Consider the following 17,749-nt stretch of genomic DNA (forward strand, 5'->3'; position numbering starts at 1 on the left):
TTGATGTCTCTACTTGTGCCTTCCCCTCCCCCAACACAACGTCTACAGGAGGGACTTGGCTGCCCTTCCACTAAAAGTGTGAGTCAGGCATCTGACCTTTCCACTCAGAAGCTGATGCTGGCACCAACTCCCCGCAGGATGGCCTTGCCTATTGCTTCGCAGGAACTTCATCTTTTGGAGGGTGCAGGGGAGATGGTTCAGTAGATCCACACTTGGCATACAAGCGTGAGGACCAGAGTTCTAGCCCCAGAACCCATGTCAATGTTAGGTGGGTGTGGTAGCCTGCCTGCGATCCCAGAGCTCAGAGGGCAGTAAGGTGGCTAGCCAGCTACACTCAGTATTGGTGAGCCCGGGGTTCAGCGGACTGAGTTAATTGAGTGAGATGGAGAGAATTCTGGGAGGATCCTGGTCCTCCCCACCCATGAATACACATGCGCTCACATGCAAACATGCACGCACTCCACACATTTCATTCCAGATTGTCCAAAAGCTAGTATTTGTCCTTCGCTTTGTTAAGTGTGTGCTTTCCAAGCAGGCAGGGAAGGATGCTCCACGCTGAGTTTTGGAGGAGAGAGGACCAAAGTTCTTATACCAGGGATAGAAGACCCTCCTCCTGGTCTGACCATTGATGTCACCGTGTAGTAGCAGAGAAGAATCCCAGGCAGGCCGTGCTTCCGGTGCCCTGTTCATTGGATGCCTTGCTGAGGAGGGGTGTGCAGATGGTTTAGTGCATATGCTTCCCTTGATTCAGCCTACACTCCAGGGCGTCCATGCACCTTTAAAGCCACTACTTTAGACTCTTAACCACCAGAGGCCTCTTTCCCCCTCCTCCCATCCCCAGTTTCCACTGCACCCATTAAAACCTGGATGGGAAGTATTTGCTGGCTGGTCCCAATTATTGTATCCTTGGCTAAAATGAAGGGCCTCCTTCCAAAACCCTGGCAGTCTGTCCTCCACCTTTCCCCTACTTAACTCTCAGGCCCCCACCCATTCCCTGGGGTTGCTACTGCTGCTGGTAGCTGAACGTCTTGCCTGGGCTTGCAGAACTGAACGGGCCGGGGTCCAAACTATTTAGTCTCCTTGGAAAGAAAGCAATGGTACCATCCCATCATGGGTGATAACCACCAAGGGAAAGAATGACAGACGCGCCCTGGGTCCTGAACCAGGCCTCCTTCAGCCAGCCAGTAGCTTAAATGGCCCTGAAAATGCCCATCTCTGGGGTTGAGGGTAGGTACCACTTCAGACCAACAGGCTGCTGCTGGCCACCAGCAGTCAAATTCCAGAGCGAGTGCGCCTAGGGCGGGGCCTGGGCTATAGGGAGGGCCGAGCCGCCCCCCACTCCTGGCTCCCGCGCCACACCGCAGAAGCTGGGTAGGAAGGGCGGGTGCCAGCGCACGCGCGCCACACTCCCTGAGGTTCTTGGAGCCCGAGGGAGATCAGTGTTTCAGGAGGGACCACCCGGAGTGTATGCGAGCTGCAGGGGCAGACCAGAGGAAGAGGGCACCATGGCGGCCCTCCTGCTGCTGCTGCCCCTACTCTTGCTGCTGCCACTGCTGCTGAAGTTGGACCTCTGGCCTCAGCTGCGCTGGCTGCCGGCCGACCTGGCCTTCACAGTGCGCGCCCTCCGCTGCAAAAGGGCCCTTCGAGATCGCGCGCTGGCCGCAGCGGCCGCAGACCCGGAGAGCCCCGAAGGCGGCTGCAGCCTGGCCTGGCGCCTCGCGCACCTGGCCCGGGAGCGCCCTTCGCACACCTTCCTCATTCACGGAGCTCGGCGCTTCAGCTACGAGGACGCTGAGCGCGAGAGCAACCGGGCTGCTCGCGCTTTCCTGCGCGCACGCGGCTGGGCCGGGGGCCGCGGCGACTCGGGCACCCGCAGCACCGAGAAAGGCGCAGGCCCGGCGCCTGCGGCCGGAGACCCGGTAACTGGAGGAGGGACGACCGCACCCCCTCTGGCACCCGGGGCGACTGTGGCGCTGCTCCTCCCCGCGGGCCCGGAATTCCTATGGCTTTGGTTCGGACTGGCCAAAGCCGGCCTGCGCACGGCCTTCGTGCCCACCGCCCTACGCCGAGGGCCCCTGCTGCACTGCCTCCGCAGCTGCCGTGCAAGCGCGCTCGTGCTGGCCTCAGGTAGGACTGGGGAGCCAGAGGGGGCGGGTCTGGTCCCGGGCCGAGTTCCTGAAGTGAGTGAGAAAAAGAGGCCCCGGGTCTGGGAAGGGATGGTGGTGAATCCAAAGGATTCCCAGGCCGTTGGATTACAGGTCCCAGGCGCAACATGGGTGGGATACCCTAGTGCCACCCTCACCCTGTCTCTAGGGACAGAGAGCAAGCCAACGGTGCTGAAGAGCTTAGGGTAGCTGGAGAGCCGTGATGCTCGATTTGCCCATCCTTGTAGAGTTCCTGGAGTCCCTGGAGCCGGATCTGCCCGCCCTGAGAGCCATGGGGCTCCACCTGTGGGCAACCGGCCCCGAAGCTTATCTTGCTGGAATCAACAATTTGCTGTCCGAGGCAGCAGCCCAAGTGGATGAGCCAGTGCCTGGGTACCTCTCTGCCCCCCAGAGCATAATGGACACCTGCCTGTACATCTTCACCTCAGGGACTACTGGTGAGATGCCAAGGCAGAGGCTGGGAAGGTCTAGGGAGAGGATTTTGAGGTCACTCTAGCCACTATCCCAGGCAGTTTCGCTCCTTCCACTCCCCAAACTACCTACTCTTCCAGGACATGGGACTCCTCACCTGACTGTGCCCCTCTTGCCACCCTTCAGGCCTGCCCAAGGCTGCTCGCATCAGTCACCTGAAGGTCCTGCAGTGCCAGGGGTTCTACCAGCTGTGTGGAGTTCACCAGGAAGATGTGATCTACCTCGCGCTCCCACTATACCACATGTCTGGCTCCCTGCTGGGCATCGTGGGCTGCTTGGGCATTGGTCAGTCTCCCTCATATATTCCTCTAGCACAGGGGTCCCCAACCTTCCTAATGCTGTGCCCTTTAATAGTTTCGCATGCTGTGGTGACCCCTCCCAGCCATAAAATGATTTCATTGCTACTTCATAACTGTAATGTCGCTACTATTATGGATCATGATGTAAACATCTGGGATGCCACCCACTGATTGAGAGCCGTCTTCAGCAAGTGTTGAAGGACGTCCTATGCCTGCCTTGCCGGGAGGTGTCCTGAGTCCTAGGTTGTCCCTACTGTAGGAACTCCCGGTGGATGGCAGGAAACGTTATCTGCTCGGGACCACAGGCTGAGCCTGTATGGAGGCTGCACAGTGCCCCGACCCAAACTTCAGGGAGGACAAAGAGAAGGGCTGTGTCAGTCCAGTCTGTAAGGAGTGTTAGCCTCCTTACAAGTGGGGAAAGATTCATCCACCTGTCCTGGAACTAGCTCTTGTAGACCAAGCTGGCCTTGAACTCACAAAGATCCGCTGCCTCTGCCTCCCAAGTGCTGGGATTAAAGGCGTGCACCACCACCACCCAGCTCATCCACCATTCTTAAGACAGGTCCTTCCCAGGGAGCAGAGGTGCTTAGGATCATCTGTTGACCTTCTCTCTTTTGTGGCAGGTGCCACGGTCATACTCAAGCCCAGGTTCTCAGCTAGCCAGTTCTGGGAAGATTGCCAGAAGCACGGTGTGACAGTATTCCAGTACATTGGGGAGTTGTGCCGATACCTCGTCAACCAGCCCCCGGTGAGTAGGCGACAGAGCAGGCCAGACAGCAGGAGACGCCTGAGGTCTGCAAGCTGGAGAGAGGAAGCCAGTAGCCCACAGTTGCACACGCCCTCTGACACCTAGGAGCGGAGAAAGCACAGTGGAGGGAGGGTTCTGGAGGATGAGGGACAGAGCTTCACTCTGGGACCTGGAAGCTTGGTGCTGCAGCCCGGTTTCTCTCTCATCTCAGAGCCAGGCAGAACGTGGCCACAAGGTCCGGCTGGCAGTGGGCAGTGGGTTGCGCCCGGACACCTGGGAGCGTTTCGTGCGGCGCTTTGGGCCTCTGCAGATCCTGGAGACATACGGAATGACAGAGGGCAACGTGGCTACTTTCAACTACACGGGACAACAGGGCGCCGTGGGGCGCGCATCCTGGCTGTACAAGGTGAGAGGCAGAAGGGACGTGAGAGCCCTCAGAGCAGTAGGGGAAGTGAGAAGGCAGGCTCCTGAAGCTGGTGGCCCAGCGTGGCTCTCCTCTTCCCCAGCACCTCTTCCCCTTCTCCTTGATTCGCTACGATGTCCTGACAGGAGAGCCTGTTCGGAATGCCCAGGGGCGTTGTGTGGCCACAGCTCCAGGTTTGTCCTTGGGTTGGGGTGAAGCTGGCAGGCAAGGTTGGACTTTGCAGCTGAAGCGGGGTGGGGCCTAGAGGTCTGGGTGACACTGGGTAACTCACTCCTGACCCCAGAATTTTTCCAGGTGAGCCAGGGCTGTTGGTGGCCCCCGTGAGCCAGCAGTCCCCTTTTCTGGGCTACGCTGGGGCTCCAGAACTGGCCCGGGGGAAGCTGCTGCAGGACGTCTTCCGGCCTGGGGACGCTTTCTTTAATACCGGGGACCTCTTGGTCTGTGATAAGCAAGGCTTTCTTCATTTCCATGATCGTACGGGAGACACCTTCAGGTATCTGTAACTTTCCAGACTTCCAAACTCAGTGATGCAGACCTCAGCAAGCCAGCGGCTCTTTGCCTTCTCACCTCACCCCACATCCCGCCCCGCCTCTTTCTCAGGCTTCCGCAGCAGCCTTCTTCCCTGACCTCTCCGTCTCCTTAGCAGAATTCTAAGCCCTTAACCTTTCTCCACGGCTCTGTCTTCAACAGGTGGAAGGGGGAGAACGTGGCCACTACAGAAGTGGCGGAAGTCTTGGAGGCCTTGGATTTCCTGCAGGAGGTGAACGTCTATGGAGTCAGTGTGCCAGGTGCTCAGCGTGGGGGGGGGGCGTGCCAGGTTCTCAGCCGCACACAGCCCTGCTGGGCACAGGGACTAGAAGGGCTTCCGTGTCTCCCACCCGCCAGGGCACGAAGGCAGGGCTGGCATGGCAGCCTTGGCCCTGCGACCCCCACAGGCTTTGGACCTTGTTCAGCTGTACGCCCACGTTTCTGAGAACTTGCCACCATACGCGCGACCTCGATTCCTCAGGCTCCAGGTAACCAGCCTCTCCTGCCCCAACCCCCACCCACGCGTCTGCGACTGTTAGTGGTTCTGTTTTTATATCTCAACTCCTGCTTTTTCTTTTCTTTTTGTTTGCTGTTTTTATTGAACTATATATTTTTCTCTGCTCCTCTCCCTTCCTCCCCCCTCCCTTTCTACCCTCCCCTATGATCCCCACACTCACAACTTACTCAGGAGATCTTGTCTTTTTAAACTCCACAAAAGAATCCCAGGCAGGACACTCCAGGAAGAGAAAGGAAAGGCCACTTGCCCCTTGCTAGACATGCTTCTCCTCCCCCTCCCTTTTGCTCTGTGTGTGTGTGTGTGTGTGTGTGTGTGTGTGTGTGTGTGTGTGTGTAGGCCAGAGGGCAGCTCTGGCTGTTATCCTCAGGGTCACCAGCCACCTCCTTTGAGGCAGGGTCCCTAGGTGGCTGGCATGCTTGCCAGTTAGGGTAGATTGACCAGTGAATCCAGAGGTGCTCCCGTCCGCCCCATCTTCTCCCAGCATTCTGCACAGGTCCTGTTGACTGACTCCGGGTCTTCATGCTTTGCTGACTGGGCTGTCTCCCTTCAGCCCCTACTTCCAGGCTTCTGACTCTTTTCTCTCTTGCCCTCACCTTACTATGTGTGTGTACAGCATGCACATAAGGCTGTGCCCACAAGGCACCTTCCCTTCTGGCCGGCAGCGGCCTGCACTAAATGGACAAAGTACTTTTCCTCCAGCCTTCTTCGAAAACACCCTTCTCTCCCCAGGAGTCTCTGGCCACTACCGAGACCTTCAAACAGCAGAAGGTTCGGATGGCGAATGAGGGCTTCGACCCCAGTGCGCTGCCGGACCCCCTCTATGTCCTAGACCAGGAAGTGGGTGCCTACCTGCCCCTCACACCTGCCCGCTACAGTGCCCTCCTCTCTGGGAACCTTAGAATCTGAGACCTTCCGCTTAAGGGAGGGCTCTGGGGGTACAGGCCACCATGACTGTACCAGGGGTTTGGGTATCTTTTGTATATGGAGTCATTGTCATTTTGTAATAAACAGCTGGAGCCTGTCCGGTTCATCTTCGCGGTCTGTGGGGCTGCTTTCTCCTGGAGCCCCAGGCTCCGCATTCCTGTCCTGACCTTAGGTGACCCTGAGCTGTGGCTGAGCCTTTCTGATAACCACATCTGACCCTGCTTGGTCCTGGAGAAGCCCTGGTGGTTGATGTTTGTGCTCTTGAGTGTTCATTTACACTGCTCTGTCTCAAGAGCTGTAGGATTCCAGAGGCTTGAGTGGGGTGGCAGAAGCAGATAGAGAAACACAGCCTCTCTCCACCCCGCTCCAGTCCCACCCCACCCCCACCCACCCCCTCCTGCTGACACCACCACAGCCTGAGGAAGTCTCAACCATGGAAAATAAATGTGGGCAGCGGTGGGGAACACTGAGATACAGTGATCTGGAGAAATCAGAGGGGGAGGGAGCCCTCAGCCTCAAGACCACCAGTCAGACTTCCAGAAGGAGAGTTGACTTCCACCCTTAGGGTGGGGCTTGGAGAAACTGCAGTAGCAGGGACAAGGGCGGGTGGGAAGCAAAGAGAGCCGGCTCCTTTCATCTCCTGGAGGGGGAATCCAGAAAGCTCACCATCTGGGAAGACTAAGTGGTGTTACTCCTGTCTCCCAGGAACCGGGGTGCCTCTGTGTTGAGTCGTATTGTTGTCTCTGAGTTTTCTTTCTCCTGACTCTGCTCCCCACCATGAGTGGTCAGAGACTGGGGTCAGTGGCAGAGAGCAGCTCCTGCCGCAGCTGTGCAGTTGTGCCGCCGCCGCCAGGCAGCTCAGCCATGAGAGCCAAACCCCTCTCTGGCCTTGGTGGGCGCCAGGCTTGTGTGCGTGTTGTACACATGCATACATGAAGATGTGCTCAAACACACGACACGCCGTACCTCCAAAGCCTGGACCCCTACCGCCAGCCCTTTTGCCAAAGCCTGCATCCCGCGCTGTGTCCACCAGCAAGCTCGGTTCAGCCTTCCTGAAGGCAGAGACGGAGGCAACATCCACACACTGATTGGTTCATTAGGAACTTTCCCAATCTGCCCCAGAAAGAGCACGGGTGAGGTAAGCCTGGGTGGGGAGGTGGCAGACAACTCTCTGCCACCTCCTCTGCCCAGGTCTTCCACCTCTTCCCTTGGGGAATTACCAGTGACTGCTAGGGCAGCTGCTTGCCAATGAGAGAGGCTGAAATGCACTTAGTCCAAAGCGGGGCGTGTTCTAGCTATGCACATGGCACATGCACATGAGAAAACTGCTCTAGCTATGCACACGGCACATGCACATGAGAAAACTGGGACACAGATTCATTAAGAGTTGTTTTATAGTCAAGTAAAGTGATACTCACTTGAGAATTACTTGAGACTAAGGGTTTGAGGCCAGCATGGGAAACAGCAGAAACCATCTCAAAAACAATATGGGGACAGAGATATAGCCCAGTCAGTAGAATGTTTGCCTCGCCTCCGGGAAGCCCAGGGATTGATGCTCAGCACCACACAAAACCATAAAGCCTGGTGTGGTAGCATATGTCTGCAATCCTAGCACCCAGGAAGCAGAGACAAGATCCTTGTCTACAGAGTGAGCTTGAGTCCAGCTTATAAGACCCTTCTCCAAAAAATAAACACAATGGTTTCTTTTTTTTTTTTTTTTTGAGACAGGGTTTCTCTGTAGCTTTGGTGCCTGTCCTGGAACTCGCTCTGTATACCAGGCTGGCCTCCAACTCACAGATGCCTCTGCCTCCCGAGTGCTGGGATTAAGGCCTGTGCCACCACCACCCAGCTTAAATAGAATGTTTTAGCATTATATATTGCTTACATGAGGAGATACAATCTTGACTACGTGGAGTTAAAACCTTAATACTGCTTTGTTAAAGCATTGCTATTTTAGAATTATATGGCTCCCTCTTGATCTTCCAAATCAGTTATTTAGTGTCTCCTGGTTTTCTCATTATGGCTCACACACTTCTACTGAACAATGCCAGTGGAAATGCTGACCTTGCTTCACTCTGTAATAAATCATCAGCTGGGCATGCAGGATGCCTGCACTTATCCACAGACTGCAAGAAAGGGGAGTCTGTTCAGAAGGCTGACCCAGGAGTGGCCTCTCCTGAGAGCAGCTACCGCTTAGCCTCCCAGAGGCTACAACTAGAGATAAAAGGGAAGGTTTGCAAGCAGGCCTTATTGTTTTACAGCGGGAGAGACCTTCCAAACTGGCCTTAAACTCACCCGTAGCCCAGGCCGGCCTTGAACCTCCCCTGTCTCAGGCTGACTTAATTCTTCAAAGAATTAGGTTTTCCTACAAGAGCAAAAAACAAAAAAGTTGAAACAAAATTAAATAGGACTATGAGATAACTACAGAATGTGCTGGCTGGTGCCCTTTACCGGCAGGGATGGTCACAGCCCTGAAAGCCGCGGTGGAAAGAACCACAGTACACAGTGTCCATGTGCTTTTTTTTTTTTTTTAAACTGGAGCAGAAGCAAAGCCGCAGGGTACGTGTGGAGGTCAAAGAACAACTTGCCAGAGTCCGTTTTCTCCTTCTGCCATATAGGTCTTGGGGATCAAACTTGGATCATCCAGCTAGGCAACTGGCCTTTATCAACTGAGCCATGCCCCCAGTCTGCCATTGTTGTGTCTGTGACATCTTTGCTGGACACTTAAGGCCAGGAGGAAGGGCAGCCCATCTCAGGGCAGGAATCTGAAAACTGTGACCTCTGCTTTTGTATGGAATGCACACAAAAGTTTTTGTATTTTTAGGCGATTGAGAAAAATCAAAGAAGTGTAAGATTCTAGGAGCTCAATTTTCAATGTCTCTAGGCAAAGCCACTGCCACTTCCACGTCTTTGTAGTTGCCTGCGATTTCTTCGGTGCCACACAGGACTGCAAAACTTCACCGTGTGGAAGTGGCCTTGACATTTTCCTAGCTCCTGAGCCTCATCTCTCCAGAAGATTTTGGTCACCCTGGAGACGACAGCCAAGAGCTCCTCCTAGTCCAACCTGCCCAGAGCAACCCCAGGCTCACCGCGCAAGCGCACACAGTGCCAGGAAGGCGGGAGGCGTCCTCTTGCTCCACGCTTGGTGGAGCAAGCTACTCACCTGACTTCTTTGGAGCCTCCCCTCCCCTAGCCGGCCCTGAAGCTGAGAGATGAATGGAGGAACGGGACAGAAAGAGGCATCGGGCGGCTCCTCCCTAGGTCTTTAGGGGCTAAAGATGCAGATGCAGCATCATTTGTGGGAGTGAGGTGGCTCCTCCGGCCTCAGGAATGTACACAGAGATTTCAGAGCTCTGTTCCCGGCCAGCCACGGCTCCACGGTACTAGTCTACCGTTCGAGGGGAGCCCTGGGGCACGCCAGTCCTAGCCGCGCCAGATGCTGTAATGGGAAGGCCCAGGACTCAGCGGTTCCCCATTTCAAAACAAAACAGAGAAAATGAACTCGTTAGAATATTTTTGTCATCCCTGAGAAAACAGTCATTACCTACTCTTTCTTCATGCTGCCCTGGAAGTCACGCGTCTATTGTCTGCTTGTGTAGATCTCTGCCTTCTAGATACTGGTGTTTGTTTTACTTAGTTACAACATAACCTCACTCGGGAAGTCACTGTGCAGCCCAAGCTGGTGAGGAACAGGCATCAGCTAGCACACCCAGCTTAGCCATTTTATGCACCATAGACTATGTGGTCTTTTATATGTCTTTTTTCACTTAGCATATTTTACTTGTTATTATTGTTATTACTATTAGAGTGTTGTTTTGTTTTGAGACAGGATTTCTGTAAAGGTTTAAGCAAAATGCTGCGGGTCCCCTAATGGCTGCAGCAGACAGTTGGTCCCAGGCAGGGATTGCACAGTTCCCCAAGTGGCTGCACCGGGCCATGAGTCCCAGTCCCAGGCAGGGAGCCGCGTGGTGGGTGAGAGACCTCGATGAGGCAGTCAGTCCCACGAGGAGAGACAAATGGGCATGTCACGAGACCACGCTGCAAGTCTCCAGAGGCGGCTGGTCCCGGGTAGGGAGCCACGCGATAGGGGAGAGACAGAGATATGGATAGGCATGCCATGCCGAGTGAGGTTGGATATTTATTTTCCGGGTTATGGAGGGGAAAAGGGAAAAGAGCAGAAAGAGAGAGAGAGAGAGAGAGAGAGAGAGAGAGAGAGAGAGAGAGAGAGAGAGAGAGAGAGAAGGGGGAAGGGGAGAAGTGGGGAGAAGGGAGACACAGAAGTTGATTCTTCAAGAAAGGTGGAAAGGGAGAGACTCCAGCTGGCTGGAAGTTGAAGATCAGCTTGCTTCAGCAGACAGGGGAGGGGGTGGGCGTGGCTTAAAGGGACAGAGCCGACCATTACAGGTTCTCTGTGTAGCCCTGGCTGTCCTGGAATCACAAATGCCTCTGCCTCCTGAGTGCTGGGATCAAAGGCAGGCATGTGCCACCTCTTAGCGTATTTTAGATTGATGTATCCATGTTTCATTCCACTTTATAGATGAATGTATTCCAGCGTGTGTGTGTGTGTGTGTGTGTGTGTGTGTGTGTGTGTGTATCTTTTAGACAGGATCTCAAGGAGCCCAGGCTGTCCTTGAACTTACTATATGGTGGACTTGAGCAGGACCTTAAACTTCTGATCGTCCTGCTTCCACTTCCCAAGTACTGGATTACAGGCACAAGCCACCTTGCCCCAGCAAGGCCTTTGTGCGTGCCAGGTAGGCACCTATTCGGTGCACGACACTCCAGTTCAGAACTTGCCTCTGTGCTGCTGATGTATGCCCACCTCCTCCACGTGACATCCACTGTTGTTGTCGTACAGGATACAAGATTTTGGTTGGGGATTTTGAATTTCAGTCCCAGGGTCTTGTTCTAGTAAACCAGCTGGACTAATGATCCTCCTGCCTCAGGAGGTGCAGACACAACTCTGGACTTAGGGATCTGGCTTTTTGTCACTGGAGCATTTCTTGTTCAAAGCCTGATATTACGAGAACAGTTTGCAAATCTCCCAGTCACTTTGTGAAATGCCATTTCAGTTCCTTGTGGGAGAGTGTCTTCTGTTGTTGTTTGTTTTTCAAGTCAGAGTTTCCCTGTGTAGCTTGACCAGCCTGGACCTCCCTCTGTAGACCGGGCTGGCCTTAAACTCAAAGATATGCCTGCTTCTACCTCCTGAGTCCCGTCATTAAAGGTGTGAGCCACCATGTCCTGCTTTGAGAAATATATGGCATTTATATTTTATTTATTTATCTTCACATATCAGGGTGTTTTGCCTACCATATGCATGCCCAATGCCTGTGGAGCGTGGGACTCTCTGAAATAAGTGCTGGAAAAACAAAGAGAGCAAAGAAGGGGGGCGGGGGGGGTGGGAGGGGGAGATGGCGGCGGGGGGAGGGGGGCTCCTGTTGGCCTGCTGCCAGGGGCAGTTTGATCATTTGATCGGTGAGTGCACTGGTGCACTGCAGACACTGAGGGTTTAAAGAGTGTGGCTTGAGAGTGAAACGAGGTAGAGAGGTAGAGAGAGGTAGAGAGAGGTAGAGGAGCTGAGGAGAGAACAAAGCCTTCATCCCTTCTGTGCGAACTCTGGGAGTCACCAGGTTGTCCTAGAGGGTAAGAGACCATTCTTCCCTGTCTTCTTTTCTTTCTTTCTATCTATCTACCTATCTATCTATCTATCTTTCTTTCTTTTTCTTTTTTATTAAAGATTTATTTATTTATTATGTATACAACATTCTGCCTCCATGTATGCCTGCAGGCCAGAAGAGGGCACCAGATCTCATTACAGATGGTTGTGAGCCACCATGTGGTTGCTGGGAATTGAACTCAGGACCTTCGGAAGAGCAGGCAATGCTCTTAACCGCTGAGCCATCTCTCCAGCCCTTTCTTTTTCTTTCTTTTTTTTTTTTTGTTTGAGATAGTGTTTCTCTGTATAGCATTGGCTGTCCTGGAACTCACTCTGTAGACCAGGCTGCCCTTGAGCTCAGAGATCCGCCTGCCTCTGCCTCCTGAGTGCTTTGCTGGGATTAGTGGCAGCTCCACCACCGCCCCACCTAGTGCTTGGCTTTTCTATGCATGCTGGAGGTCAAACTTGGCCCTCCTGCTCGTGTGGCAAGCACTTCACGCCTGAGCCATTTCCCTGGTCCCAGAAAGGTCTTACTTATGACAGAATTACAGTTAACAGCTGGAGGGATAGCTCTCAGTGGTTAAAAGCGCTGGCTGCTCTTGCAGAGTGTAGGACCCAGCCATGACAAGCTCAATAGAGGCCTGAGTCTCAGTAGTTTACCCTAAGACAAATCCTGGTTCCAAGAAAGACCACAAACTGAAGAGAGAGGCAGATCTCTGTGAGTTTGAGGCCAGCCTGGTCTACAAGAGCTAGTTCCAGGACAGGCACCAAAAACTACAGAGAAACCCTGTCTCAAAAATAAAAATAAAAAAGACCACAAACTGAGACCACCCAGGCACCACCTAGGAACAGACCATCTAAAGGAAATTCCTAACGTTCCAACCATTGTAGACAGGATCACCTGCCAGCACACGCCCATAGCTTTTCATCAGGACACCCTAGACAGACGTCAGTCATTCATCTGTCCTGAACCTTAGAAATCCCTCATCCCCCCCCACCTGCTACTATAAAAACCCAACCCTAACTGACCTTGGAGCTCTCCGATTACTCCAATATGTTAGACGCGTGGAGAATCCGAGTTTGCAAACTTGTTAAGAATAAAGGCTCTTTGGTTTTACATACAGGACTCAGTTTTCAGTTGGTTTTGGGGGGGATTCCATGATCTGGCCATAACACAAAGGAGTGGGTTCATGGCCATCTTAACTCTAGTTCCCTAGTTATGGGTCTCTGGGGTACCAGGCAGGCAAGTGGTGTACAGATCTCTCTCTCTCTCTCTCTCTCTCTCTCTCTCTCTCTCTCTTTCTCTCTGAGACAGGGTCTCTCTATGTAGGCGTCTATGTCTTGGAACCAGGCTGGCCTCAAACTCACAGAGGTCTCTGCCTGCCTCTGCCTCCTGAGTGCTGGATTAAAGGTGTGTGCCACCACGCCTAACATTTTCTTGGTTGATGATTAATGTGGGTAAACCCAGGTTACTGTGGGCAATGCCACCCCTGGGCTGCTGGGTGCTACTAGAAAGTAGAGTGAGGGCTGGAGAAATGGCTCCGTGGTTAAGAGCACTGGCTGCTCTTCCAGAGGTCCTGAGTTCAATTCCCAGCAACCACATGTTGGCTCACAACCATCTGTAGCGGGATCTGTTGTCCTCTTCTGGCATAAAGTCATACAAATAGATAGAGCATTCATACATAAAATAAATAAATTGGGGCTGGAGAGGTGGCTCAGAGGTTAGGAGAACCGACTGCTGTTACGGAGGTCCTGAGTTCAATTCCCAGCAACCACCACATGATGGTTCACACCCATCTATAATGAGATCTGGTGCCCAGAACACTATATATATATATATATATATATATATAATAAATAAATTTTAAAAATAAAAATAAAATAAATAAATCTTTAAAAAAAGAAAGAAAGTAATTAAATGAGGTCTGAGTAACAAACCAGTAAGCAACATTACTCAGTGGCATCTGCATCAGTTTCTGCTTCCAGGTTCCTGCCCTAAATTCTTGTCCTGCCTTTGCTCAATAATTGGCTTATAATCTATAAGGTAAAAATAAACTCTTTTCTCCCCAAGTTCCTTTTTTTTTTCTCCCAAGACATGGTTTCTCTGTGTAGCTGAAGCTGGCCTAGAACGCACCCTGTAGATCAGGCTGGCCTCGTACTCACAGAGATTCTCCTGCCTCTGCCTCTGAGTGTTGGGATTAAAGGTGTACTTGATCTCTCAGGGCTGGGAACACTCATGAGAGGCACAGGATAGTGAAATGTGTTAGGGTCTGCGAGAAGTCCCCAAAAGACCCCCAGTCACGATGCAATCAGCAAGAGTGTTTATTATACCGCATGCATGTGGGGTCACACACCTGTGCAGAAGGGCGGCGACCCTGAGAGGGACGCTAAGCTCCTTCTAAGCACAGCTGCAGGAGTTTTAAAAGCAGTGACCGTTCTACTTAGGGTTGGCTTACATGAGTGGCAATCATATTATTACATTTCTAATTGGTTAGGGCTAGTAGGGGTGGGCTAAGGCTATAGTTTTCCATTCTCGGGCAGGTCTGGACTGGTCCCAGGCTTTGTCCTTATTTATTATCAGCTGGGGGGGGGGGGTTGACCAGCCTTGTACGAGCCTCGTCCAGTGCCAGGGGCATTAGTGATTGATTGCCCTTTGTGAACTGAGGAACTGAGGTCCAGTTCTTTCTTCCCTTCTTTCTTTCTTCTTCTTCTTTGTTTGTTTGTTTTTTGTTTTTGTTTTTGTTTTTCAAGACGGGGTTTCTCTGTAGTTTTTGAAACCTGTCCTGAAGCTCACTCTGTCCAGGGTGTCTGGCCTTGAACTCACGGAGATCCACCTGTCTCCGCCTCCCAAGTGCCACCACCGCCCAGCTCCTAGTTCTTCTTTGTTTTTGTTTGTGAGCTGCCATGTGGATGCTGCCAACCGCTCAGCAATTACCCGTAATTACTGCAGCTCCTAGTTCTTAACTGAGTTTTTATGGACCTGTCATGATATTTGCCTGGTCCTCTCAAAGTTCAAGGCTAAGGGAGGAAGTCAGGGTTAGGGAGGCTCAACTAAAGTCATCCTTTTTAGTTGTAGGCCTGGAATGCAGACCCTGAGGATGGTATTTAGCCAGAGGCCTCCTCCAAGCCCTCTGACACCCATCTTTAGAATACTGGGCAGGAAACTCTATTTCAAGCCCCCTCTCCTGGGAGTTGCCTTAGTCCAAACTCCTCCTCCGAGAAAGCCCGCCAAACAGTGACCCCTCCCCAGGGAAGGTGGGGTCCACACCCACAGGCTAATTAAGATGCCCCCTTGAGAATCAACACGCGGTCCTCCGGGTTTTGCGTGGTCTCCCTTTTTTCTCTTTTCCTCTCCATGCTTTCCGGGGGCCACCCGGGAGCATTGCATTAAACACGGGCATCTTTAATTCGGTCTGATTGGGATTATTCGTGCCGGCGGAGAGATTAGTCTTAATAAATACCTAACATATCCGGGAGGTGGTGGCGGACACCTTTAATCCCAGCACTCAGGAGGTAGAGACAGATGAATCCCTGTGAACTGTCAGCCTGGTCTACAAGAGCTAGCTCCAGGACAGCTAGGACTATTACACAGGGAAACCCTGTCTCGAAAAACCAAAAAAAAAAAAAACAAACAAACAAAAACAAAAACCAACAACAACAAAAAACCAACAACTAACATTTGGAGATCCCACTCCCTACTCAAGACCCCTAAATTAGGCCCTAAGCCACCCTGACTAGGCCTTGGGTAGTCAGAGATGGACTTGGTGAAGCAGGTACCCAACTTCTGCTTAGAACTCCACTCCCATTGGGTCATCTGAAAGGGAGCAGGGGTGTGTCTGGAGCCTGAAAAAGGGGCGGGTCTGACCACTGCGTCGTTTCCCTGTTCTCATTGCCCCGCCCCATCCCATTTTTCCTGCCCCAAATGTTTCCCTGTGAGAGGTGACGGGTATGGAGAGACTGACTGAAAGTGGAGAGAGGCACAGCACAGAGGGAGGACAGCAGCCTTAGCCCCTAACTCCCCGCACCTGGGTGTTGGTGGGAATGCTGAAGGCCCAGGGACCGGAGGCGAGGGCAGAAACCCAGAGCCGCCTGAGGAGCTGAGGAGCATGGGGTTGAGAGGACAGGGCCTGGTAAGCATGGGGCTACCCCACTGCTATCGACTGTAAGGTGGGGTTAGGGGAGACGCTAGGGGTCCAGCGGGATCTGAGAGGAAAGTTGAGGCAAGTGATAGGGAGACATAGAGCTGGAGCAGCTGGGCCAAAGGTGGGAGGAGCAGAGGGCAGAGGTGGCAGAAGCAGGGCACCCTGAAGGACTGCTGCACACGGAGACTGCAGGAGGGCGACGTTCTTAGGGCCCAGAGGGCTGGAAGGAGAGCTGAAGGGTCATACGGCCAGCACTTAGGACTGAGGCTGGGGAAGAGCATCCCTGGCAGCGTCGCAGGCCTGAAGGCCTTCGGAGGCCGCTTTGCCCACCCATCTGTCCCACCCCACTTGCACGTTTGTGATGTTTGTGGAAGGGTGTCTGTGGGCCTGGGCTCCCGCGACGGGTGTCTGTGGCCTGGGCTTCCGAGACGGGTGCCTGTGGGCCTGGGCTTCTGAGACGGGTGTCTGTGGCCCTGGCTTCTGTACTAGACTTTGAATCTGTAGAAGCATCTCCCAGTATCTGTGGCTTCTTTGACGGTCCACGTTGTCTACGTTCTGGAGTCAGAGGGACTGTAAGGGTGTAATTTCTAGCACAGGTGTGTGTTGTGGAATAATACTTTAACTATGTAAAGATGGTTTACATTGTTTATGTTGCAGAATATTACTTTATCTATGTAAAGGGTGTTACATTTGTTTATGCTGCATTTGTTTAATTATGTAACGATAAGTTGCTAGTTCACAGTTCACCTTGCCTGCCTAAGGTCTAACAAAAAACTGAATAGTCAATAGTTGGACAGTAGAGGGCTAGGCGAGGCTGGCATAGGTAGAAAGAATAAGTGTGAGGAGAAATTTAGGCTCAGGGAGAGAGAGGGAGAGAGAGAGAGGAGAAAAAGAGGGAGATGCCTGGAGCCAACCAGACACGGAGTAGAGCATACAGAATGAAAAAGGTAAAAAGCCCTGAAGTAAATCGTAAGAAGAGTAAAGGGAAAAGCTAGCCTGAAATGAGCATAACTAGTAATAAGTCTGCATCATGATTTGGGGGCTGGAGGGCTGAGAAAGCCTGCTACAGGTGTGTGGGCGCGCGCGCTTGAGCATCGGAGCATCTGCGCATGTTCTTTTCTTAGTCAGAGGCTGCTGCTAGTGCAGGAGTCCTGGGAAGCTGACCTCAGGGGTAGATAGGCGGACTGGAGAAAGGAGGAGGCGGCTCTATTGTCTCCCAGGGAACACAAGGCCCGTGCCTCAGTCCCTAATCTCTCTATTGTGTCTGCCTTGGCCCCTGGCCTGCTGCCAGGGCTCAGCTGAATGAGGCCATCAATCAGGCCTGTCAGACATCAGCCCTGGTGATCTATTTGCGGGACAGCAGCCAGCTCTGATGACAACTCCCAGCTCCTCTCTTGGTACCTAGATCCCTCAAAGCCAAGCTCCTTGGTCCCATCCTCAGGCACAGAATAAGTCAACTGAGGGTAGAGGGGGCGCTAGGTCCAGGCAGCATCGACTTTCTCCACAGGCTGAACTACAGGAGCTGGTCTTCATGAGAGTCAAGGTGGCCACGTGGGAGCACCCAGTGGTGCTGCCCTGCCCGGAGGAAGGGAAGGGAGCTGCCTGCAGTCATCTCCTGACAGTAGAGTGGGCTGACCTTGACTAGTGACAGCAATGACATCCTGATGACACATGACTGCCTCCTCTGAACACCCTCTGTAAGACCCAGAACCACCAGTGACTGGGGAGCCGCTGGCCTGTGCCCAGCTGGAAAGAGAGAGCTGTGTGACAGAGGATGGGGAGACACAGCAGCACCCAGGACGGTACCCACAGTAGACCTGGGCAGGAAAAGCTCAGCCACTAGACTGTATGCATAGTGCCTTGGGCCTGTACTTT

The 17,749-nt window shown here is 53.0% G+C and overlaps 1 protein-coding gene across 1 annotated transcript; it reads left to right on the forward strand.

The window, feature by feature from the left end:
• Nucleotides 1–103: 103 nt before the first annotated feature.
• On the forward strand, nucleotides 104–6,173 carry Slc27a3 (solute carrier family 27 member 3). Its single transcript, XM_085678231.2, has 10 exons — nucleotides 104–2,127; nucleotides 2,393–2,602; nucleotides 2,763–2,921; nucleotides 3,559–3,683; nucleotides 3,895–4,089; nucleotides 4,190–4,280; nucleotides 4,402–4,600; nucleotides 4,798–4,895; nucleotides 4,993–5,123; nucleotides 5,882–6,173. The coding sequence occupies exons 1-10, from the start codon at nucleotides 1,506–1,508 to the stop codon at nucleotides 6,056–6,058; spliced, it is 2,007 nt and encodes a 668-aa protein (XP_085534357.2). The 5' UTR covers nucleotides 104–1,505; the 3' UTR covers nucleotides 6,059–6,173.
• The last annotated feature ends 11,576 nt before the right edge of the window (nucleotides 6,174–17,749 follow it).

The sequence above is a fragment of the Myodes glareolus genome, chromosome 17 (assembly GCF_982192425.1).
Source record: "Myodes glareolus chromosome 17, mMyoGla1.1, whole genome shotgun sequence".
NCBI classification, from domain to species: Eukaryota; Metazoa; Chordata; class Mammalia; order Rodentia; family Cricetidae; genus Myodes; species Myodes glareolus.